General features: G+C 44.0%; 1 protein-coding gene across 2 annotated transcripts in view; it reads right to left on the bottom strand.

Moving 5' to 3' along the window:
• Positions 1-4,566: 4,566 nt before the first annotated feature.
• bahcc1b (BAH domain and coiled-coil containing 1b) overlaps positions 4,567-25,504 on the bottom strand; it is an 81,760-nt gene continuing 60,822 nt past the window's right edge. The window contains exons 13-28 of one of the 2 annotated variants that reach the window (XM_028026830.1): positions 24,922-25,058; positions 24,528-24,632; positions 19,635-19,713; positions 19,317-19,491; positions 19,062-19,220; positions 17,188-17,352; positions 16,788-17,032; positions 13,770-13,941; positions 13,508-13,625; positions 13,046-13,121; positions 12,847-12,955; positions 12,639-12,761; positions 11,758-11,895; positions 9,790-11,210; positions 8,414-8,650; positions 4,567-6,947 (exon numbers count right to left, since the gene is read on the bottom strand). In XM_028026830.1, coding sequence (XP_027882631.1) covers positions 6,738-6,947; positions 8,414-8,650; positions 9,790-11,210; positions 11,758-11,895; positions 12,639-12,761; positions 12,847-12,955; positions 13,046-13,121; positions 13,508-13,625; positions 13,770-13,941; positions 16,788-17,032; positions 17,188-17,352; positions 19,062-19,220; positions 19,317-19,491; positions 19,635-19,713; positions 24,528-24,632; positions 24,922-25,058 — 3,669 coding nt within the window. In that variant the 3' untranslated portion in view covers positions 4,567-6,737. The remainder of the gene's footprint in view (positions 6,948-8,413; positions 8,651-9,789; positions 11,211-11,757; positions 11,896-12,638; positions 12,762-12,846; positions 12,956-13,045; positions 13,122-13,507; positions 13,626-13,769; positions 13,942-16,787; positions 17,033-17,187; positions 17,353-19,061; positions 19,221-19,316; positions 19,492-19,634; positions 19,714-24,527; positions 24,633-24,921; positions 25,059-25,504) is intronic. The other variant, XM_028026829.1, reaches the window with a different exon arrangement.

Here is a 25,504-nt window from a genome sequence, read left to right as displayed (position 1 = left end):
CATTTGTGCGGGCGTGTGGGGGTGTGTTTGTGTGTGTTGTATTTGCAGCGGCGGTATATTTCTGATACTCTGCAGATATCTTCTGTCTTCCTGTCGCTGGGGTAGAGCTGACGAGCCTGGCAACCGACTCTCTGTTAATTTCAGCCTGCATCAAGATCATATCAGGAATATCACACTCACAGGATCCACACACCGCTGCTATCAGGTGTCTGTGGCTAAGGTTGCTGTGTCCACCAAGACTTTTACAGGATGTTTGACCTACTCTGACTGCCGGTTCAGGCAGCCACCAGGCGACCGCTGACCATCTACTATTTCAAATATCAAATACCAGCAATAGCTGCTGCAAGAGCTGTTCAGCAGAAAGAAGAGCAATTAGATGTATCTCATCTCTCTCTCATATATATATATATATATATATATATATATATATATATATATATATATATATATATATATATATATATACTGTATATATATATAGTGATGAAGAGCTGTATCATCTTATTATTTGTCACAACCTGAGCCAGTGGGAGCATGTAAACATAAAACAGAAGCGGCCCAAGGACTGAACCTTGGGGTACTCCACATGTGACTTCTGTCCAGTCTGAGGAGAAGTTACCCAACAACACAAAGAAATCTCTGTTCTTTAGGTGAGACTTGAACCAGTTAAGTACTGGACCAGAGACTCTGACCCTGCTCTCTCATGGTCAACAAAAAGAAGAACATTCACATAAATCTAAGAGGAACACTGGCTCCAAACTCTTCACACTCTGTTCAAGTCAATAGTGGATAACTCAGTTGGGTGTTTCAAGACACCAGTGATCCCAAACACTAATCAAACCTGACTTTAGAGAGAATCACGTAGCCTAAAACTATAAGCTTTTGGAATAACTTGAACATCAACCTTATTAAAAATGTATGATGTTTGCTGGCTCAAATATCCAGTCAGAACCTGTTATGATCCGAAGGACTTTGGTTTCTGTTTGGTCTGGTTTAGAGTTCTGTGTCATTCATGCTTTATTTCACATTGTAGTAGAATCTTGTACTTACTCAAGTTCTAGGCTGTCAGGGTTTGTGGTTTTATGTTTTCTTGTAAAGTTTATCCTCCTTAATTTCTGGGTTCTCTATTTTAGTCGTGACTTTCCCTCGATGCCTTCGCTCCCAACTGTTCATCATCCACTATTTAGACTCACCTGTTCTGCATTCCAGTAACCAATCTCCTCAGTATTTATGTCTGTCTGTTCTGTCACTCCTCTGTCTTCCTCATGCCTTTCCGGTTTGCTCTTTGTCCGTTTCCCTTCATGTAACCTCCAGATTTTGTATGTTTGCGTTTTCCATAAAGTCATCTACTCAGAATGACCTGCCTGGGTTTGGGTCCCAAACCGCACAACAGGATTATGATTCTGAGGAGGTGAAAAGCCACTCCCAAAAGTTCTGCTCAACTGGAAAAGTTGGAAAAAAAACACACATCATGCATTCCACTTATCTTCTTATGGTAGAAGAGAGAAATATAGATGTCAGAAAATTTCCTTTGAACTCTTTGTGTAACAAACGAGAAAGAGAAACAAGTCATAAAACTAGCCGGATGGGGATGAGTGGCGGAAAGAAAAGAAAAACTGAAATATTTGTAGATGCTGTAATGTAGAGAACATGCGCATGACTTCCACTCTGCCAAGAATTCCTGATTTATGTGAATGTACCATCTGTCGCTGTGGAATATGTTGTACAACTGGAATGGAGTCCGATTGGCTGCGGGACGTTTACAGTGTCTCTGCCTTACAGTACGGCGGCGGCAGCGAGCCTCGCCGCGGCTCATGTGAGCGATGGATGAGGTGATGCGGACGGGACCGCTGATCTCCTTACCCCCATGCTGACCTGAATACATCCTGGCAAACACACGCACACACACACACACACCCCCCAACACACCCCTACGTACACACCTCGCTGCAGCTGACAGCCATCCATTCACTTCTCTGACAGGCTCAGACTATATCTAAATGGAGGGCTTTCTCATGATTGGAACCTCCCCCCCCCTCTCTCTCTCTCTCAGGCACAGCTCTGCATACACAGTTATGCTCCCATTCCTCTTTTAGCGCTCCGGTTTGAACCGTTTATCTTTTCACCCCCTTAAATTTCCTCAACTTCTCTTCCGTAGCATTACATAAAACTAAAAAAATCTCTCAAAATGGATTCCCCAGCCCCTCCTTCTGCAAAAAAACACAATAAAAGCTGCCACACCTTCCTGCGACACCTTGACCCTTCACACACACGCCCACGCACGCATACACACAAATCAGCTTGCAGCATATTTGCTCTTACAACTTGAAAGCCTCTCTCATTAACCCAGAGGACACCCCCCCAGCCTACCATTGTGCCCATATCTCCTGCAGCATTCTGGGTAAAGTAGTTTAACAATGTCAACCAGATAAGCCCAATGCAAACCTGCTGATAAGGAACCAAAAGACCACACTAAATGTCTGTGTGTTTTCAAGGCGTGGGCTGATTGAGGAGCCGATGAGGAGGATGTAAAAGACCAACAGGGAGCAGAATGGGGGCATATGCGTGTGTGTGTGTGTGTGTGTGTGTGTGGTAGGAGCGCTGCTTCATATCTTTGCAATAACAAACTGCCAAACGGCTAAAAGAGAACTGAACAAAGAGGTTGTAATTGAGTAAATGAGTAATAAGTAAATGTTTGTAAGGTCTTAATTTATGACCCTGGTCTGTTGGTCAGGCGCCTTTTTCTGAACCGACAAGTAAAAACTCAGCCGGTCGAGGGCAAAAAGGCAAACGTTTGAAGGAGGCACCGCCACTAAAGAAATCCACCAAAAGTGAGGTAAAGTTTACGTCGACACGGCAACGCAGCGTCTCAGCTTCCTTCAAGCCGTGCCATGAGACGGCCCGGTTGTTTTAGGTCAAAGGTAAATGCCCCATAGATGATTGCTATGATCACAACAAGGGCTGCAGTTACAGTACGATAAGAAGGTGTGAATATGTCACAGGAAGTCTCAAGTATCACAGTAAAAGTGAACACTTTGTCCTGGAAGGTCAACACTCTGGAGGCCATAATCCCAGCTGGTCCACAGGCCAATACTGACGCACCTATTGCAGCGCGCTGTCTGATGAACATGTGGGAGCGGCACACACACAAAAGTATTCAAACCCCCAGATCAGGGGTCGTCACTCTCCAGTCTCCAAGGGCCAATGAGTTCCTTGCCCAACATGTCTAAAGGCCCCCACATACTCAGGTCCGCGCGTCCTCAAGGCAGATGTCCTGTGAACATGTCCAGATAGAAAATATTCTAGAACTACATATTCAGTCCCGCTCTTATCCACCGGGGTTAAACTCTGTCCTTAGTTTTTACAAAATGTCCATGGAAACATCGCCGCACTTTTCTCATTTGACAATCGAGTGATGCTGGGTTGATGGAGGTGGGACCCATCCCATGATCGCTGGGTTGTCGGTTTGATCCCCCGCTCTGTGTGATTCCATCGTTGTGCCCTTGAGCAAGACACTTCACCCATGTTGTCTGCAGGTGGAGATCAGAGCTTGGTTTTATCACAGATTATTTGTCTCATACCATACTGTCATGGTATCATGACAGGTTCAACAAAGATGGAGAAAACTTCTTTTTTTAAAAAAAATAAAAGTTACATACTGCAGCTTTAATTAGATCTGGAGGAGCTGCAAGGATCAACTACTCAGGTGGAAAAATCTGTTGTCGTGACAACGTTTGGTCGTGTCTTCCACAAATCCTTTACTCATTTGTCACAAGCCATATGTAGCCCTTTGTTAGCCTACATGGGAAACACTCTGTATGCTGGGGAACATGGTGGTGGCAGCATCATGCCATGGGGATTCTTTTATTAATATAAAATTACACACAGGGAGAAACTCTGTGTCATTTGAGTCCATTGGATTTTCTTTAGGGGTAGAAGTGGGGGGCTGTACACAAATGCACACCACACCTTTCAGATTTCTTCTTGTTAAAGTGACCAAACAGATTGAGACGTGTTCTAATGACGACACGCGGCGAAGTTAAAGGGGCTTGAATACTTTATGCGATGCTCTGGCCACAGTAAGTGTGTGAAAGCTGTGAGCGCAGCCTGAAAGCTGATGCCCTCCCGGCTCCCCCACCCCTCCACAGCTTTGTTCTATTAATGGTCCTGTTCCGTTTTTGTGTTGCCGTGAATACCTGACCCACCTGAGGAGCCGGAGGAGACTCCACATCCTGCCTCGCTCCCCCCTCATCAAACACCGCCAGATACAATTTCCCATTCTCTCTCCGCTCCTTCCCCTCCTATCAGACTGGAGCTACAGTTTCAAATTGCTTCCCTTCTTTTGAGCACCCCTCCTCCTGTCCCTCCCTCACAGCCTCCACCTCTTTATTCCTGCTTGCTACTGCGCTCTGTATTCTCACGTCTGACGATGGCTCGGCATTGACGCACACAAGGCCGCATTCAGAGATCACACATGCTGCAGGAAAGGCGAAAGGAAAAGCAGTTCAGACGCTTTCATTCTTAAGAATCCTTTTTTTTTTTAATGAAACGCAGAAGGCAATAAAATTAAGATAAATATTTTTCTTTTTGTACACAAGGAAATATTTTAGTCATATTTCCAAAGAATGACTGAAATTACATAATATATTTTCGTAGGCTATTTTAACCATACAAAGCAGGTTCCAGTGGGTCTAAAAAAAGAAAAAAATCACACAATGATGCCCCCGCCCCAAACCCCACCTCCCGTTGAAATGTGATGATCAGAATTCAATCCAGTGTTTCTTAAAGAAAATACAGCTTTAAAAAATCAAAATAAAAAAAATCAATTAAAGACCCATAAAAGCAACAGTTCAAAGCTGAGTTTCACATTAGGTTCCGTTTAAAGCTTTTGCTTTGCAGTGTAACAGCAGAGATGCTGTTAAAAGTCAGTCAATCCTCAAAAAGGGGAAAAAAGGCATTTCTGTTCCTCCTCCTGTACATCCTATACAACAAACAGTCATCCAGGCTTGCATAAACAAGAAGATGATGATTAAAAACAAAAGGAACCAAAAAAAAAAAAAGTACAGATATATTTTTTGGCAAAGCATGAATAAAAGTGACAAGAAGCATAAATTTTTGTGATTTGATCCTTTTCTCTTATATTTTTGTCTCTCAACATCGTCCCATTGATTGGCTCTGATTGTCCTTCACGGTCATGTGATGCCATACTGGTTGCCATAGAGACCTCAAGTGCATCAGCTGGGTGGCATGCGGACACCGTCTCCGCGAACACCGGATGAATGAGGACAGGACAAGAGGAAATCCCTCTGAGATTGCAGGGGTCCCGGTTTCAGAACTGATTGAACGTTTTTTTTATACTTTCTTTTTATTGTTGTTGGTTTTCTTAAGCTAATATGGTGTAGTGTAAAGTCACAGGTGCTTTGGTATGTTTCTTTTTGCTGCCAGATAAGTATCTACATTTTCCATAGGAACACAGGCTAAAAACAGGCAAGAACTGGATTTAAATTTTTTTCTTTTTTTAGTTAGTTAGTTTTTTGTTTTCAGGATCCAGGCAGAAATGCAGCTTTCTTTTCTGGTATTTGCTGAAAAGAAATGCACATTCTAACTCCAATAGATTAAAACAAGCAAAAAAAGAGAATAAAATAATTACTAAACATGTATAAAAAAGAGCTTTTTAAAAAAAAAAAAAATCCCAAACACCTTTTCTACATATTTACTTTTTGCCTAGAGCTACAGCCACTAAGTCATCACATGGGTTGCAGAGTTTCACCCCAAACACACACCTCTAGTCCTATTCAGTGCATTTATACAGAAGGAAACATGAGCCCACCTTCTACCTCTGCAACAACCCCAGCCCCTGCTAGACCCCTCACACACACACAAAAATTCCCACCATCCCTAGAAAACTCTAAAATAAAAATAATCTCTGCAAAGGAAACCACATGAACATAAATTTATATATATTTATATTTATATACTATGTACAGTGTGTTACTCTACATAAAATGCTGTACAAAGCACACACACATTCGCCCAGGCACACACGCACACCCCCTCCCACACCCACACACACAGCTCAAATAAACAATCCTACTGCCTGCGCCCGGACAGGCGGATACGACAGAGACGGCGATAGAGAGGTATCGATGTGTATGGCTTCAAAGGAGGAAAACTTTGTTCGGCCTTTCGGTCGTTAACGACCAAAAACAACTAAAGTCATCGAGCACTGAATTGATTATTAGAGTCTGATGACATCGTGTCGTCGCCCGACGACACAAACTGTACAAACGCAAGCACTGATAATGTGCATTAAAAGTTCATTAACTGTCGTCACAGTCACTCTGCAGAAACATATATGCATTTAAGTCCAAACTACAGTGTTTATTGGTCCTATCGGGGGCCTTTAAATAGCGTTGTCCGAGTCAGACTACATGTATAAGACCGTTACATCCATCCAAACCAGTGTGGTTTACAGCATGTCTCTCCTTAGCGTTGAGTCTCTTTGCTTCAGAAAGGCCTCCTGTTGGAATACTTCCAAGACGTTCCAATCCAAAGTACTCATGTTCGGTTGCCGCAGAGAAGGGTTGAAACTCTGGCCTGGGCCAGCCCGTTCCTCTGAACTACTGACTCACTCTTTGTCCAACAGAAGCAGTTCAATCCACGCAACCAAGCGTCATCTTGCCTCTGTCTAGAAGAACTCCAGTAGTCGTGTTGGATATCTGCTCCCGCCGGCGGTGCTACGACAAGATGACCATGCCGTCCGCGCTGACCAGCTGGCCCGTGGTGGGCTCGTAGGTTCCGGCCAGGTAGAACAGGTCGTTGGAGGGGCCGCCCGCCTTACGTTCACGCATCAGGTGGTCGTACTCCACCTTGCTGACCACTTGGCAGCGATGGGAGATGGTCTGCACATCGTTCTCATCCTCATGGCTTGACTGGTACAACGCGTTCTGCCAGAAAGACGACAGAGAAGGACAATGAGAACTCTCTCATGGAAAGCAAAACTGGAAGATTACATTTTCTTCCAAGACATGTGGCAAATGTTGCCAGGCCAGGAGTCGAACCTGTGACCACCAGCACGAGGACTAAGGCCTCAATACGTGGGTTGTGCTTTGTTCCAGCGGCATCACCGCACCCCGGAAGGTTACATTTTTGTACTCTGGTGGATTTGTGCAAAGTTTAAGACTTAAGGCTACCATACTTGGGTGAACTTCACTCTATGGAGCTCCAGGCGTACTTCAGGCAGACTAAAAGTGGACTTCTACCCGACACATCTGCTAACTCAATTTTTATGACTCAGGAAACAATGTTAAAATCAAATTGAGTTTTGTGTGACACCGAGCTGATAAGGTTGAGTGTTGGTGCAACTCGCAGCAGGACTGCCACTCTCTGTACACATTTATAGATGTGCAGTGACTGCCCTTGTGGACAAGACACTAGTTTGTCAAACTTGCTAGTACTGTATCCATTCATATTGTGGGAAATGAAGCAATTCATCATGAGATATTTAGGTAATTGACTATGAAATTTCAACCGCCCGTGTTTCCAGTGGCCCACAGAATATGGTCAATACGCCCGACTATGTCAGACAATTTACAGCTGCAGCATGTCACTTTTATTTAAAAAAAATCTTTATTACATATTATGTTATAACAGTAATATATGACAGATAATCAGTCATAGAGAACTGCTGTTAGTACGGCAGTTCTTCCAGTACTAACTGCAGAAATACACCACTCCGCCAGAAACAACCAATCACAGCTAAGAGGAGGGTTGTGGCGCTGTCAATCATGCTCGTGCTCACCCTCTCAAGCTTGCTTTTTGCTAAGCTATAGCTAGTTCACCACAACACAGAAAAATGCTAAGGCTAATTAGCATGGCCACCAGTGATGGCTCATAAATAATTTTCTTGTAACAGTAAGTTGTTTTGCCACCACTAGCACACTGAGCAGCACATTCACAAGCCTAATCGACAGCACTAAGACCCTCCTCCTGGCTCTGATTGGTTGTTTTTGACTTGGAGTAGTACTTTTTTGTAGCACTGGGAGGAGGTGGAGGAGCTTGATTATTTTTTTTGTTTAGATTATCTGTCTCATACCAAACTGTTACAATGCGATAACAGTTTTAATAGATATGGAAAACCATATACTTTTTAAATGTACATACTGCAGGTTTAATAGAAGGTGTTGCAGCTTAGCATGAACATTATATCCAGTCTGTGGTATAATCTACAGAAAACACTCCATTTAAAACAATGGATTGTATGTCAGAAATACAAATGTGTACATTTTTCTGATCTAAAAATTAGAAATAATAATGATAGGATGAGCGGAAAAGTACCAATGTGGTATTGCATTGTTCTAAAAATACCACAAACTAGATGTGTAGAAAGGATCCTTGCACTTCCCGGCCTTACCTTGCCATCACGGTGTCGCTTCCCCAGGCGAGTTTCCTCTGGGTGGTAGAACCACTTGACCCTGACCACCATGCTGGAGCTCCACGACTCCCAGAGGCTCTCCACTCTTCCCACGTAGGGCAGCTGGGGTCGGCCAGGTGACAGGAACACAGCGCAGTCGCCGACACGCACCATCTCCTTGCCCCGCATGATGGCCTTGTAGAAAAGCTTACGGGCTTTACCCTTTAGACCTCTTCTCTGTTAGAGAAACAGCAAATAGCAGTGACTTTTTTTTCACCATGTTTTTTTTTATTTATAGCTCAGTTCAGCATTGCTTTGTTGAACACAAAATGTAGGAGGAAGTAATGTGTCTTTGCAATGCAAAACATAAATTTCTGCAAAAAAAAACAACAAAACAAAATGCCTGATTTACTTCAGTTGTTTTCAGTCAGTAAAACAGCAGGTTTGATTTTTGTAAGGGGGATTTCAGGTTCTTAGGAAAACTTAAATAGAAGGAACTCTGTTTTTGTTCTTAACCTCTTGAGTAAAATGACACATTTCTTGGGTCTAATAGAGTATAGAGTCCTGTAGTCTTGGCCTCTATTGCAGCAGTCTGGGTTTACACTAAACGCAGACATCAAGACTTTCTGCTACTGTAGCTGAGATATTAACAGCTTACAGTGGACCCCGACAGTTCTTGGTTTAGTATTTATCTCTTTGTGGATGTTTCTGTGGAACAAGAAAATCAGTCTATTTACTAATTTGATTTGTAGAGCATATCTAAAAAAATATATTTTAAAAATGCAGCTGGGGCAGTTGCAATGGTACAATGATACTTGACATGCTATCGACTAGAATTTGCAATGCAGCCAATCCAGGAGTGCTGGGGAATGACACTGATTGGTTGACCATGGACATTAGCTTCTGCAGTAGTGGCAAAACAATTTCCATTGTGTGTATTAAGGTGTATTTGGACATTGAACTATTAAAATAGACAACTATTAGCATTTTCAGAAGTCTTCACAGATTTCAGTCAAATGCAAATCTTCTGCAACCTTTTTACAGAACCTCACTTAAAAAGGTGCTTAAAATTAAACTAACTTTGAATGGAGCAAGAAAAATAAATGTTTCACCTGTTTAGACTTTAGTTGTATCAAAAATGTATTTACTTATCACACACCCATTTCAGCATTGACAGAAAACGAATGAAAGAAAAACAGAAATTTCCATAAACATTTCTCCTTTATCCAGTGGGCTTAAGTTCCTGAAACTCAACATGGCTTATTTCAGATCATAAAACTCAGAAAAGAGTTTGATGGAAGTCTCTATCTTTCTAATGAACAAATTCCTGGATGCAAAAAACCTCTAGTAAAAAAAAATACCACAAAATGCCATACCTGTGTGGGATTGCCAGACCATTTCCAGAGCTGGCGTCCAGGCAGCAGGGCGGCCATTTTTGGAAGAGGTTCAGGCGAAGACATCCTCTGCTTCTTGGTGGCTGCTGAGTCCTTGTTGGCTGGTTTCAGCTGCTGGCTGACAGGGCTGCTTTGGGCCTGATGGTGGTCGATAGAAGAACTTTCTTTCCTCTTCAGCTGCACCTTAGTCATTCTGTTGCTGACCATCATACTTTCTTTGTACTCTTTCCTGTCTTCCGCTCTGTCGGCTCTTGCCTTCAATCCTCCCATGGCTACGCCAGCCTTGATAACGTAGCCATTAGGTGAAGTTGAAGCGGGGTTGGAGGTGGTGGGGTCGGGGCTCTGGAGAACGGAGTTGACGTTTTGCCTGTTCTTCTGTTTGTCCTGCTGGAGAAGCGCCCGCCGCAGCAGCACAGACGACGACTCTTCGTCAGACGAGTAGGAGGAGTCGTTGTCTGAGGAACAGAGAGAGGAGGAGGAAATGGAGCCAGACGAAGAGGAGGAGGAGGATGATGAGGAGAAGCAGATGGACGGACGGGATAGAAAACGACCGCCCCTATGGGATGAGACGGCTGCTCGTCTTCGTCTTGCTTCTTGACCATCGTCCTCGTCTTCTTCATCCAGTTCAGAGTAAGAGCTGGGGCAGTCGCTAGGGTAGTCCAAACTGTAGTCTCCACCTTTCACTCCAAGTCCTGCAGAGGGAACATCTTTCCCGAGAGGCAGACTGCCCTTCCGAAGGGTCTCGGATCGAGGCCTGGAGCTGCTTTCCCTTTTCTCTCCCACCTTCTTGTCATGTTTTGCCAGAAGAGAAGGTTGGATGTACCGTTGCGGTACAGTAGATGCCAGGCCTTTCACTCCTCTCCCTCCTGTTCCTCCAAACCGAAGCAAGGCTTTGCCATTTTTGGTTTTGGGGGAAGTCACTCCTTCGTGGTCTAGCTTGACTAAGAAGTGTTTTCTGTCACGTCCACTGAGAGGTTTGCGGCTCACTGCTGCCGCAGCCATGGTAACGGATGAGGAACAAGGCGAGTCCCGGAGGCCCATGGAACCCATGGCGGTGACCGGTCTCCCGGTTACGGAGGCTCCACCGTTCCCAAAGGTTGAGTAGCCATTAGCGATGCTACTGAATGAGTCAACCTCGAACGTAGTGCCAAAAATGCTTTTAATAGGGGTTGGTGGTGCTAGAGAATGCAGGGCTGGCCGGTGAAACAAGCCCAAGTCTCTCTCCCTAATCTTCTTCTGGGTTTTACGGGACGTCCCATTGAAGAGGAAGAAGTCCACTGGTGGTCTCTTTTTGGGCATGGACCAGTTCAACAACGGAACATTTCCCTTCATCACAGAATCGGTTGCTGAGGTTGATGAGTTGGCTGTCTTTGGCACTGAGTACGTTTTCTTCGGCCTGCCAACTAAAAGAAAGGAATGGAGACGGGGGCTGAAATCAATAAGGAAGAAAATCCTAAGGGCAAACATTGATTAATTATGAAACTAAAAGCTTTGGTGAAACTTAATCTCTATCTCCTTGATCTTCACCTAGTTTCGACAGATCCATTACTCAGACTGCAACAAACCTGGTAAACCTGTCTTCCTCCCCCAGGTTTATTGTCACTCTTAGTTCGCAATGACTTGTGATGTTAGCTAACTTTACAAAGCAGCCTTATGAAACTCTGTAAAGCCATGATTTATGTGTTTTTTATGGAGGGTAAATAAAAGGCGGCAAAAAAGTCATCTTAATTTATGAGGCCTTCAGTTAATAAAGCTGCTCTGTGCTCACCTGTGACCTGAAGGCATTCGATAATTAACAAACAACTGAAACTGTAATGTTTTTTCAGTGAATGCATCTCAAGGACCTTTAGACTACGTGTAGGAGTTAAAATAGCACTGGATTGAAAATAACTAGTCACTATATGGCAAATAGGCTGTTGGAAAAGCATTGATCATAACCAAACTATGTACCTGGCCTTTTTTCCTGGGGCTTCCCTCCTGCCTCCTCATTGGCTAGTTTCTCTGTCGGAGTGTCTTTCTTCTCTGCCGTAGAGCTTCGCCGACCCCGATGGCCCGGAGAGATCAGCAGAGCTGGAGATGGTTCTGCACCTGGAACATGAAACCACATCAGATTTCTCTCACACACTCTTCAAAACGGGGAAAACAAAAACACACACTAATTACGTAAGGTCCACAGCAGTTGATCTTCCAGAGCCAGAAATCGGCAAGGACAAAGCTACCTGCCAAAATTCGCTCATATCTACAGTCAGAGCAAGAATTTTAAAAAGTTATGAGTGAGGATGATAAGGGAGCTACAGAATCTCCAACACTCACAGAGGGTCACCAGGTTTTTATAACAACAGTCAGACACTATCGTCATGCCAACTGGTTGCTTCTGAGCCATGCCAAGAAACCGACTTTCCTGTCCTACCATCACAAATGCAAATAAGAGTTGTTCCATGTACTTTACAGGGACTTTAACTAGAAGCTTGTACTTTGGTCAGCTTAAACCAAAGTTGAGCTTTTTGGGTGGCTGCATTGAGGACCTATGGGCTCCGTATTTGGGCCGCCTGGTCCAAGCGGTTGTCTGTTATGTTTAGTAAAAATAACATCTACCAGAAACCTGAAAATTGAGCATCTCTGGGTGCTTTAGGTGGATTTAAAACAAAATCCAAATGAATTTAGAAATGATCACAAGGCCTCTTCCATACCTTGTTAGCTAAAGACGGTCGCACTAAGTTAGAGCAACAGAGGATTCAGTAGTTGCGTTGCACATGATTTCATGTAACAATGATGTCTTTGTCGTTTTTTCCCCTGTGAATTAAAAAGTGCAACAATTGCTCATAACTTACAGCGGATCTGGTATCCAGGAGGCAGAAGTCTGATGTTTACAAGGGAAATCCTTCCTCGGTCTCCATCATCAAACTCCACCATCATGCTCCCTTCCTTCTCCTTCTCCTCCTCACCCGGACCTCCTGAAGGGCGGACACATACGTATGAGTTTCAGGAACAGAGTGAGGCGGTGAGAGGACAGAGCGGTTGTCTGCAGGTGCGTCTCACCACGGTGGACGTAGCCAGGGTAAAGGCAGCGAGAGCGTTCGCTCCAGTAAGCACACACTCGGGTTCCCTCCGTCAGGATAACCTCCGTCTGGGGTCGCACGTCTAACACCTGGAAGCAAGCACACACAAAGCTTTCAGGAAGCAAATAAAAAGGCTATTCATAAAATAATTTTAAGAAATGCGATGTGGTCTGACTCACGGCTTCTTGCAGTAGCTGCTCCAGCGAGTAGATCCTTGGCCGATTTCCCCGTTCCCCTTCAATGACGACACTGAATCTGAGAGAAGGAAATTGTAATTATGCAGGAATGTATACCAAACTGTCATTTGAATTTGTAAACGATTTTCAGAGCTTAAAGAGCAATGTGTGTTGTGAAGGCAGGAGTTTCTGACTTGCAGGCATATAATTATTTTTTCTATTAGCAGATGTGTTGGCATATGCTGCGGCGCTTCCCAGCTTTGAAGTCTTTTAACGTCCTGTTTGCCCCGTTCTGATCACCCTTTATGCTGCCAGACATTCATACCTTGGGCATGACTATGTTTTTGTTTGGACTATGGCACCCAAATAGGCTCAGTGTGTCACAAAATTGTGGAAAAAGGCAGTGAAAATCCCTTAAAGATTGTGGGTGTGCTGGTGAACGATGGGAGGAGAACACGCTCGTACATGTCGGGCAGGTCCAGGGTTTGAACTGACGCGGCGTACAGCAGCTCGTCCTCCTTGGAGATTAGGATCTTCAGGCCATCCACCAGCATCTCTTTACTCAGCACACAGTTTGGCAGCGCTGCAGACAGGTGATGTGAAAGTTCAGGGATTGATGGTGGAGATAAAAAGAAACAAAGACATTCATTTCAGATGGAGTTGATGAATTGTAACGTCTTAAGGGAGGGACTCTAAGTCGGGTACAGAGGCATGCATTTATCCTCACCTGGTATTCTGGAAGGCATGTTGGGGGGCAGATGGGACAGGGACTTCTCCTTCTGCCTGTCGTCCTCCTCATCCTCCTCTTCCCCTTCCGAGAAACTGCTCTCCCCATCCAAGTGAAAACCTTCATCAGCCGTGAAGCTCTGCAGGAGCCTGCTCACTCCGTGACCCTTTTCCTGACCGGAGGGGAAACAGGATGTAAACGGTAAATGACCAGTACAGAGCTTTATCAAGTCCAGAGGACCCCGAAGTGCTTTGCACTATAAGTCATTCACCCATTTGTGCACACATTCGCACAGTGATGGTGGAAAATAAATATTGTCCAAGGACACGACAGAGGCGGACAGTGAGGGGATCGAACAGGCAACCCACCGATTGCAAGACGAACTCCTACCGCCATCGTCACCATCGACATCAGTCTGGGAGAAAGCAGAACACGGCTTCGCTATATACCAGAGTTTCCTCCAGCGTATTACAAGAGGGTCACCAGGCTTTACTTGCCCACTCCTACCAGTCTAGGGTGGTTTGTTTACTTTATGTGCAGTTTTTCATACAGTAAAGATGGATTAAGCGGGTTTATAGTTGATGCATTGAACTGGGAGCCGTTCCTGTACCCGCCCGCTGGCCTTACAAGCTATTATCTTCAAATTATGATGCCTGCTTGTGCACCTCTGAATTTTTGTCATTTCAAACATTTCTAAACACAAAAACATGATGGTCTGCTGATGGACTGCCCTAGCACCCGTACCACCCAGATTCTGGGAGAAAACCTGCGTACGCAAATGAGTCGACAGAAAAGGGACCTTCAGGTGAGCAAACCTGGTCTGTTCCAGTCAGATTTGACTAACGCGGTGAACACATCAGTGAGATGTAACCGCCTGGACCAACACCACTAGTAATATGATGCTTCAATTAGCCCCTAAGCTGTTTTCTTCCCCCTTCATTCTGCGCAGTTCACTTGAAGGTTTGAGGTCACAGTCAGTAATAACTGCTGCCCCTGATCAGACTAGGTTTCAGGCTTATTGCTACATGACGCTTTACTTCAGGTGGACACACACACACACACACACACACACACACACACCCACACACACACAGTACACACCAGATCCTACCCATCTCTACACCGGTTTGAGCTGGTCTGTCTAAAGATGACAAATGAGTGATGATGAAAAGCCAGCTCACCCAACAGGTTTCTGCTTGTATTTAGACTTTCCAAAGACCATAATAATCTAAGTGAGATAGTGTGTGTGCGCGTGTGTGTGTTGGAGTTTACCACACCAGGAGACCGTATATTTTAGTGACAGAAGTTTCATCACCAGAGGGCATGAAGGATTATTTCCCGTTAGTACCGCCGAGTGTGTGTGTGTGAGTGTTAGCATGCATGGGTGTGTGCAAAGTTATGGCCAATGATTATCTTCATATTCCTCTGTTTGGTTTGGAGTTATGTGTTTTTGGACATTCCCACATGATGACTCAAAGGGACTGAAACCTCAGGGCATTTCAGATGAAGGTAAATATAGGTGCCTCATCGCTGCTGCTCAGAGAGAATGAAACAGCCTCTTCACACAAACCACATTCCAAGAAATATTCTAGAATGACTAGAGATGCACCAGAAAACTGTCTGGCAGACTGATCTGCCATGATCAATGACAAGCTGTTTGGAAACTCAAACATCCTGCATTTTTCCATACAGTAAAAGCACCAGTAAGCATGACTATGCTACCTTAGAAAGTACAAGACTTAAAGTTAGGAATTTTCATTCATTTTAGTATTTAACAATATTGTGCAGTTATACAATTTTTTTGCAAATGTACTTAGAGAGTAAGTGAGAAGCCTATTTTTATCCTTAAGTCACAAAAAACAAAAGTTTAGGGGAACACAGAGATGCAAAAACCTTTTTAAAAGGAAGATGTATTTCTACAACATATCTACGGTTGGGGAGCAAAGTTGCCTTGCAACAAGAAGTTTCTGGGTTCAAATCCCAGGCTGGGGCCTTTCTGCATGCAGTTTGCATGTTCTCCCTATGAAGGCATGAGTTCTCTCCAGATACTCTGACTTCCTCTCGCAGTCCAAAAACATGATTTAAACTGCGTCTGCTCCACCGCGGCACAAACTTCGCAGGGAAACAAACTCTTTATAGTCGATGACGGCGTCTACATTACTTCTGCCAAAATTTAAGTCGATTCTCTTTTTTTCTTTTGCCTGTACTCCGGAGCAAGTGTCAATCTACAAAGATCACACCGCACCAACAAGAAACCAAAGACAGACTATGTTTTAGATAATGGGTGGACATCTTTAGGCTGCAATGGAGCAAGAGAGAGCAAGACTTACAGTAGATAGCATGAAGGCTCAAAGAATGGCAGTAAAGTTGCTGTTTGAAATTGTTGCATAAAATGGGCCCTATAGCTCAGATATAAGGCTCATCATTAATTCAATCAATGATTGCTCGAGACAGAAAGACTAGAAACAATATTTAGAATATTATTGATTATAGTCCCAAACGTTTTACATGCCTAAGCATTCTCTGAAAGAGAAATTAGAATTGGTCAACGCTTTAGAAAAATTGAAGATTGAAAATTGTGTGCAAAATCTGGTGCATCTCTAATGAGGACAAATCTATAGAACGAACAGACATTTATTTTTTGTAGTATGTGCTATTAGAGGGAGGTGTCACTGTTAAGCTACATGATCGTCAAACTTCCTGACCGGGTGTGGTTCACCTCAGTGCCTTTAAGTGAGCGCTTTTCAAAAGTCCTTCATGCTATTCTGCCTCCCGGCGTTTTAACAGAAAGCCAAAGGGAGTAACCTCTCATGACTCACCCCTCTCCTTTCTCTCTTCATGGCTCTCTGACAGCTGACATTTCTGTTCATACTCTCTGTTGTTTTTAATAAGCGTCCACTAATAGCAGTTAGACCTCACATTTTTATATATTAGTTATAAAAATGCGCAGACTTCAACAGATACATATAATTACTTCGGCTTTGTCCGTGTTAACAGAGCCCCTGTGTAAGGCCTCACCTTCCCTCTTAAGCTCTGTCCTGCAGAGGTCTTCCTCTCGTCGTCCTTGATGAGTCTCTTCGCCTCGGTCAGAGCTCGCTGGTTGCTGTGGCTCTCTCCAAAGTTGCAGCCTATTGATGGCACACCCCAGCTGGGGAGGGAGGCTTTAGTAGCCCCCATGTGGTCCGGATGTCCCCTGTCCAAGTTGCTGAAGTTTGGCCGCCTGGCTGCACTCCTCTGCTGCATGCATGGGAAGCTTCCCAGACCTGAGGATGAAGAGGGAATATTAAAGAAGGTAAAGATAAGTTACTTTCAGGTTGCAAAGGTGTGATTGTGGATAAGAAACTGAAAGAGAGAGTGCGAAGTTACGTTACAGTTTCCACGTAACTCCTGCAAATTACGAGTAAATGTAATCTCTCACCAGGAGGTCCAGGCCTCTTGCTCCTGGCTTTCAGGCTTGCTTGGAGCTTGGAGGACTGAGCTGAAAAGGGAAACATCCCAGCGGAGTTTGCAAGAGCTTCTTTAGATGAGGTAATCTTGATGTCACCCGCTTCGTCTTCGCTGTCGTCACTGCCAACCTCCTCCTCTGTGAAATGTCAGCATCGGAGCCATCAGTCAGAGAACCTCCAGTGACTTTTACGTGAGCATTGCTAACAGCCAGAGCGTCTCTACAACATTCGGGCCTCGGATGTTTTATGTCAAAAGCCAATCAGATTTCATCACTGATGTATTCTGGCTAAATTCTGTATTCTGTATTTTTCCAATTTTATAAATCACCAGTTTTAAGTGTTTAAACTGACTTGCACCTAAACCGTTAAGCAATTTATACAGAAATTGCAGGGCAGCGTTAGATCTACCAGAGTGGCTTTTAACAGGAACTGTAAGGTTCCCTTCTGTAGAAACACTTTTGCTCAAAGTACTCTCTCTCTCTCCGTGTGTGAGAGGATCTGCGATTTGGAACTATTACCAGCTTCAATATGTTTAGAACACCTGCTATGATTGCTTTGGGAGATTCGAACCTGGAACAGTGTAAACAGTTCCGCCTCTGTGCAGCCCAAACCTGATGCACATCATTTCCTTCTTTAAATGTTGACACTTGCAGTTAAGTTGTAATTTCAATCTGTTGTTGATTCTTTACAGTAAATGTGTTCCAAGGTCAGTTATAAACTACATAGTAAAGAGCGAGGCAAAAAATATTTAGTAAATGAGAAAGAATTTTGCTTTCTGAGAAAAAGTAGCTTTTGATTTGAAAGTCTTTCTTACCGTATCAGTAAATGAACTATAGCTGTTAGGCCTAGAGAGAGACATCCATGAAGCTACAGCTAGCATGAACAGATAATTATAAACCATCTACAGGGTTTTCACCAGTGATTACATGAGGTAAAGATAGTTCATGAAATCTTGTTCCCAGATCCAGAATCTAAGTCTTAACAGCACGAGTCAAAATGAAGTCTGAAGTCTTTATTTTTGCAACTTCAGTGTGACTCGAGTACCAGTCTGAGACTAGAGCCACCATTTCTTGTGTGTACACACAAACAGATTGTTATTGGCAGCTGAGTGTCGCTGACTGGTGGGGATGTGAGGGGGGATTTGTGTTTTGGGTGTCAACACTTCTCAAACACATTTGTCACTTACACAGGATTCTCGTCAACACTTCGCCCTACACCCATACATATCCCACCTTGTCCTGTTGCCAAGGCCACAGGTGCATTGAATTCTTGAGTTTCCCCAAAGTTTTACAATCTCCTCATCAGCCCTTCCTACAAAAAGGTCCATACCAGGGTGGATTTGATGGTCTTGTCAACTCAAAGCCTCCACTGAAGGCATTTTCACGAGGTTGGAGTTGGGAGGAAGAGACAGAAGGATGGGGGTGTGACATTCTAGACGGGCTCACGTTACGATGTGAGGATGAGGGCCGGGGGTGGCAGTGCTGCATGCCTGTGGTACATCGTTAACAGTTTTAACAGTGTGACAGACAAGCCGGGCAGTAAGAGGAGCCCCCTGATGACGGCAGACATCTCACTCTCAGATGCCTCGACGAAACACTCACAAACACGCTCTCACAGCAAAATCTCACGCCGAATGGTCAATGTTCATTAACCCCATCAGCCCGCTTAGCACCGTTTGACTCACATGATTGACTACATGTGAATGCTGCAAGCTAACAGTAGCATGTGACAGTTCTGGAAAATATGTTTTCCAATTGCCAATTTTGCCTGTAACTTTTGTCTGATTTAGCATTGAATAATTCGTACCAGTTCACAATCCTGCTTTCAGACCCGATCAGTAACTCACCACGCTCTGAACTCTCGCTGCAGCTCTTCTCTTCTCTTCCATCGTGTATGTCCCGTCTGTCCCTGTGATGAGGCCGGTTGGGGTTGATGCCCATTACCACTTTGGGCTTTCGACCTCTCTTCTTCTTCATGGTCTCACCTGGCATCCGGTCTTGTCGATCTGATGGATCAACAGCAATCAGAGTTTTTTTCATTTTGGAATCCCAGATGCGTAATGGGCAACAACTTTGCATGTATCCTCACACCAACTCCTCACCTTTCCCCCCCTGTCGGCTATGGTTCTTGGAAGGGTCTTCCTCGCTGCTGTGCACCCCTCCAGCTGTTGGCGCCTCCCGCTGGGCGGCGGTTTTCTGCTTCATCTGGGTCACCCGCCTGGCCAGCCTGGAGCTCAGAGAGCTTGGTCGACCTCTGTGCTTACAACGAGCTTTCATCTGTGAACAGTGAGTGGAACGACTAATTATTGACTCATTTATTTGTTGTAATTGAAGCATTCTTGAAAGACAAAAGAAAATAAGCAGCACGAGATGGTTGTGAATTTGTGCGTAGATAAACTGTGAACAACAGGATAACTGACCTGTGCAGAACTCAGACCGTTGAAGCTGTGGTTGGACAAGACATTCCTGTTCTTTTGCTCTAGGATATTTAGCCCAGTCCTGGGAAAAAAACAAAACATGGCAGAGATGGTCACAAAATGAGAATTTACACTAACCAGGCAAAACATTATGACCACTGATTATGTTTTAATTATCTTTTTATTGTGGTACTTCTTACCAAGTTCAATAGATAATATATTAGATAGCAAGTGAACATTCTGTCTTCAATGTAGATGTGCCAGAAGCAAGTAAAATGGGCAATGTAAGTTTTTGAGCAAGTTTGATATAGGCCTGGATAATTAATCAATAATATGTATCGCAATACACTTGATCAATGTCAATAGATGATACAGCTGATAGAATATTCTATATTCACTGAACTCTGATGCAGAACCGCACAGCATTTTGCACATACATCTGGGAGATGTAGGCACAGGAAAGACGTTAGCTGCTCAACCTCTCTTGTTGAGCTAAGCTAACTGGGTGGCATCAGCTAACTCACTCACTCTTTGGTTACCTAGTAACAACCTGTTGAGTAACCTGAGCAGTTTTAAGTCATGCCACCGCGCCTGGTACCTGCTTTAAAATAAACAGCGGCGTGGAGAGACAACTGTGTATAAAAGTTTTTCATATATTTAAAACAAAACAAAATGTAATCAATAATTATTGATATTGAAAATTATAAATATCGACTAAAATGGCAAGCTTATATCATGATGAGTTTTTCAGCAATATTGTCCAACCATAGTTTGATAAAAAACAAAGTGATGTGTTGGCCAGACGACTGTGTGGGCGAGGATCTGATGGGAAACTTTGGGCCCTGGTATCTTTGTCAAATGTTGGACTGGAGGACTGGAGTTTATACGTAGGTGTAAACTAGCTACGTGTTTACAGCTATACCTGTTTGTGGAAACTGCATTCCCATGTAGATGTAGTTTATTTCAGAAGGATAATGCACCTTGCCACAAAGCTGAAATGGTTTAAGTCTAAGGAGAATAAGGTTCAAGGTATTGACTTGGTCTACAAATGCTCCAGGTCCCAATCAGACATCCCGGACAAGCAAGTTCAATCTGTCGAAGCTCCACTTTGCCACTTCGAGGATTTGGAGGATCTGCTGTTGACATCTTGGTGCCAGATTCTGCAGCACATATTTAGAGGTCTGGTAGAGTCCATGCCTCTTTGGATCAGGGGCTTTTTTTCCTCTCGCTAGACGAATGTTTGCCATAGTCCATCCTATCTAGTCTTTTCCTTCTAATTTCACTTTTCTCTCATGACGGTTCGTTCATTGTCTCCCACTGGTTCTCATTGTCTTAATTTTTTTTCATGGATGCAGGGTGTGAGAACCGCCAATGCGGTTTGACGCCAAACACAGAAATATTCAGCCGTCGTGTGAATACAAAGCTGAATCATCATGTAAAAGGGCAAGAGTTGGTCTGAGAAGTGAAGCTGCGCTACTGAAGATAGAGACAGAGAGAACAGGAGTGAGGTTTAGTGGGGGAAGGGAAGTGAAAAAGAGAGAGAGAGAAACAAAGAGAGAGAGAGATAAAGCAGTCTCGGGGGAGTCTGTCCGTTGACCGGAGCTTCAGGGCTCAATCGATAAACACTAACCTCTATCGAACACTACTCCTCCCTGCCTCTCTTTCACTCTGTCCTTCCTTCACTGCCTGCATGGACTCTTACACCACAGGCAGCCAACACACACACACACACACACCCCGGCCCACACTCTGTTAGCAGCTGGTGTCTGAGGCAGGTGAATCCTATATTCCCAAGGAGGGAAGGATTGGCTCGGAGCATCTCCGGTCCCAGGAGAGGCGGGGAAAAAGAGGAGGAGTCTGCAATCTAAAACCACATCGCCAACCCTGCTGCTCACCCCCACGGTTTAAGCTTCAAGGGCCAAAATCGCATCACAGGCAATAGGTACTGAATGCGCTCTCTATTACATTCCTGCTAAATAACAGAATAATTTTAGAGCCAACACACTGGTTTCCCTTTTGCAGAAGGTCATTTGCCTTTTCAGTTTGATTGTAATGTGATCCAAATGGAACTGATGTGAGGCAGAGACCAAGTTGAGCCTCGTTTCACTAAAATAAATCCAACACCTGGATGTCAGAACATGCTCTGCAACTTTCTTATTCTAAAAAAAATATATATATTTCAGGTTAAGTCCAGGAAGATGTTTGACACCAACTCTACAGAGGTAATCAGTGTGTCGGACATTGCTTGTTTATAGGTGCCCAAATAAAATTTGACATCCTTCCTCACAGAGAATTTATCATGCATATATTCAATGAGAAATGTGTGTGCATTATATAGCCAGCATTACCAATATTAGAGTTTACAGCTAGGTATTATAATAAAAATCTGTTATACATCCATTGTTAGCACTTTTTGTTGTTTTTAGAGATACCGTTGTGGCTTTCAGAGTTCACGAGATAACAGTGGGTAAGTAGAGGATGAACCTATCAAGTAGAGGCTCCTTCTGTATATCTAATGCTTTGAGAATTCTAGCAGAATAGGGCCCAATGCTGGTGTGGGGCCCTTAGCAGCAGCTCAGTCTGTTTTGCCTTAGGTTGGCTCTGAGATCCGATCTAAGTTTGTCCAGATGAAACAAAAGTTGTGAAACAGCCCTTTACCACCAGCTGAACTGGAAGCCAACTTCAGGATGATTCCATTGGTTGTGGAACAGGCCAGAACTGAGTTTAGACATAGAAAACTGATGGGTGACTTATGACTCCACATCATAAGAGCCACCTTAACACAATGGAAGGTTTGACTATTCCTATGATCCTGGACGTTATGTTGTCCATGGTATTGTTTCCTGAGTGGTTTCCTATGGCAAGCTAGTCCTATTAGCAGAATCAAACTAAATGTGTTTCACAGACCTTAGTAAAAGACGACCCCCACAAATACGCAAACTGCATGTGGAATAAGGAAACAGGGGCACACAGAGCCAGGTTGGACGGATGGGAGATGCGTGACCACTATGTGGTCAGGCCTTCCACATCCCATCATCTGGGGTGTCCAACATGGGTACAATATGAGCTGGCTGCTAGACAAAGCCAGGGTCATGCTGATTATATGCATCATAATATAAAGATATGGCATCTGATCAGGACTCCTGGGCATGGCTTTCAAGACACCAGAAGGGGACTCAGACAAATGCCTTGAGACCCTCCAAAGTGAGTGACAGTCATTGGGGAGATGCTGTCTGAGTTACCTGTAACCCTGTGACCCAAGCTCAGACAAGTGGAAGAGTAAGGGAGGATGGATGGGTGGAAGCAACATTTAGCCCTCTTATGCCCATTTGAATGACTAATATTTTATACCTGCTAGTTTACTGTACAATAAAAGCTAAATCATTGTTCTGCACTAATCAGTCCAATTTTGCACAACTGCACTGTGGCACACTTGCTGTACATATATTTACATATACATACTGTATCTGCATTTTTTGAATCTTTGCAAGGACTGCTCTAAACTGCTTTTTACGTATATTGACAGCATGTTATATTTTATTTTTATTTTTATTTTGTCTACAATTGCTACTCAATGGTGGTGGTTGTGTGTCTTGTCTCTATGCTGTAACTGCAAAGTAATTTCCCTGCTGGGATGAATAAAGTAATTCTATTCTATTCTATTATGATAGTAGCCATTCCATGTTGCTACTGATGTAATTTCTCAGGACATGTTACATGCTAACTAAACCTTTTGTTAGCATGTACACATGATGTTAGAAATCATGTGACAGGCTGAGGGTAAAGTCTCTAAACATGGCTAACTGAGTATGCTCTGTCCCAAGAATTAGGCTACTTTACATTAGCCTACTAGCTGAAAGCTACTCCATTATTAACATGCTATGCCTGGCCCATGTGAATGCAAAGAAAAACAACAATTTTAATTTTGTCTGATCCTCTCCTTCTCTTGCTTTTTTTAATTGTTGACTTTCGCCCTCAATCTTCATGAGAAGATAAAAGCATAAACACGCGATACATTGCTTGTTAATGACAACATTCGTCGTGTTGCACAGGCACGTAGAAACCAGCTCGGCTAATTAAACAAGTTCCCTGCCTGACTATGTGTGCGGCGACGCCGGCATATTATGACAAAAGGCTTTCATTGTCATTTTCATTAGCGCCTTCTAATCATGGTAACCGTGACAAACCCTGAGTTTCTTTAATCATTTTATCAAGACGACGGGTGCACTTGCTAACAGAGGTGGGGCACCATGAGAAAACACATTTATCACAGTGAATGCTGGTGTGTGCGTGTGTGTGTGTGGTGTGTGTGATTGGAGTTTGTCTGCTTAAAAGTTAGCATGTTTGAGGTGCTAAAATGTGTGGCGACGTGTTGCTGCAGGTGGGGGAGGCGTTGAGTCATTTATCACTGTAATAACTGTACATCCAGACTTTGTCCAGCTGTATTAGTATATGCAAGTGGTTCACATGGAATCAGGACACAATCAATACAAGTGATAAATATGATTAAAAGTGATTAATGATGATTAATGAAGCCTTCAGCTCCATTACCTTCTCTCATTAAAAATCACAGCCATCTTACAGCTTCCATCACATAACCCACTGTGTGCGTGCACGTGTGTGTGAGGGCGTGTGCGTGCATGTGTGTGTGAGGGCGTGTGCGTGCACGTGTGTGTGAGGGCGTGTGCGTGCATGTGTGTGTGCATGCATGAGCAGCTCCTTCCAGGGCCCAATCAAGCAAATCATCAGCTATAGAGCATTTGAATCAATTCAGCTGAAGAAGAACTTCTTGAAAATCAACCGTGCCTTTCACCAAAAACACAAACAGAAATCAGGATGAATGAGCTGGGCTTGCCAATCACGCTGATTATACCGACGCAGCATCAGAGCACTGACCTGAGTCTTTTGGAGCTCTCCGCGGCAGCTGGGCCGGGGGTGGACCTGCGCTTGCGGGGGCGGCCGGGCCCCCGGCGAGCGGGGCTACGAGACGTCTCGTCTTTCCTGCAGGGAGAGGAGCAACGAAAAGGAAGAGGAGGATGGAGAGAGGGAAAGAGAGAGAGAGAGGGGTTGAAAAGGCAGCAGAAATCAGGCGGTGGGGGCGGGGTCAGGCTGCTTCGGCTCCAGGTCAAAATGCATCCAGTGTGAGAAAGGCAGCAAGTCATGATAAATCAGGAGGGGATGCAGCATGAAAGCACAATTGTGAATGTCGGAATGCCCAATTCAGTAAAGACAAGAAAAGTGTGTGTGCATGCGTGTGTTGGCGTGTGTGTGAGTGTGTTATTCTGCTCACTGGTGGTCGTGTTTCCTCTGTAGTTTGGCCAGCTCTCTCTGTTTCTCTTTGTAGCGGCGCTGTAGCTCAGCCAGCTGGACACGCATGGCCAGCTCCTCCCCTCCCATCGTCTCCATGGAGCCCTTCACTGGGCACACCTGATACACACACACACACACACACACACACACACACACACACACACACACACAAAGCAGAGGAATTTATAATGCTGTGGACAATCCTCACTCCTACAAGCACTGAATATATAACCAGTGAGTTTTTTTTGGCCGGCGTGTTGATGATGCAGGTTTTAGGGCATCTTTTTTTCTTTTTTCTTTTTTAACGAGTATCTTCTGCTTTCAAATGCAGATTTCTGGATGACAGGAAAACATATTTCCAACATGATGTCACTTTTAAAAAAAAAGTTTCAAAGGAGTTCCTTATTTTAAGGCACTTTGATGTGATTCCCGGAGGCGTGTCGATGCTTCTTTCCGTGTATTAACTAAACCGGTTTTATTATCCAAATGTTCCGTTATTTAAACTGGAATCTTCTTTCTTTTTTTTTATTGACTGTGATATTTGTGACAAAGAGATGAACTGT

This window comes from Xiphophorus couchianus, chromosome 9, assembly GCF_001444195.1.
Source record: "Xiphophorus couchianus chromosome 9, X_couchianus-1.0, whole genome shotgun sequence".
Taxonomy (NCBI): Eukaryota; Metazoa; Chordata; class Actinopteri; order Cyprinodontiformes; family Poeciliidae; genus Xiphophorus; species Xiphophorus couchianus.
Note: the sequence above shows the minus strand (reverse complement) of the source record. Positions and strands in the feature narration are given on the sequence as shown.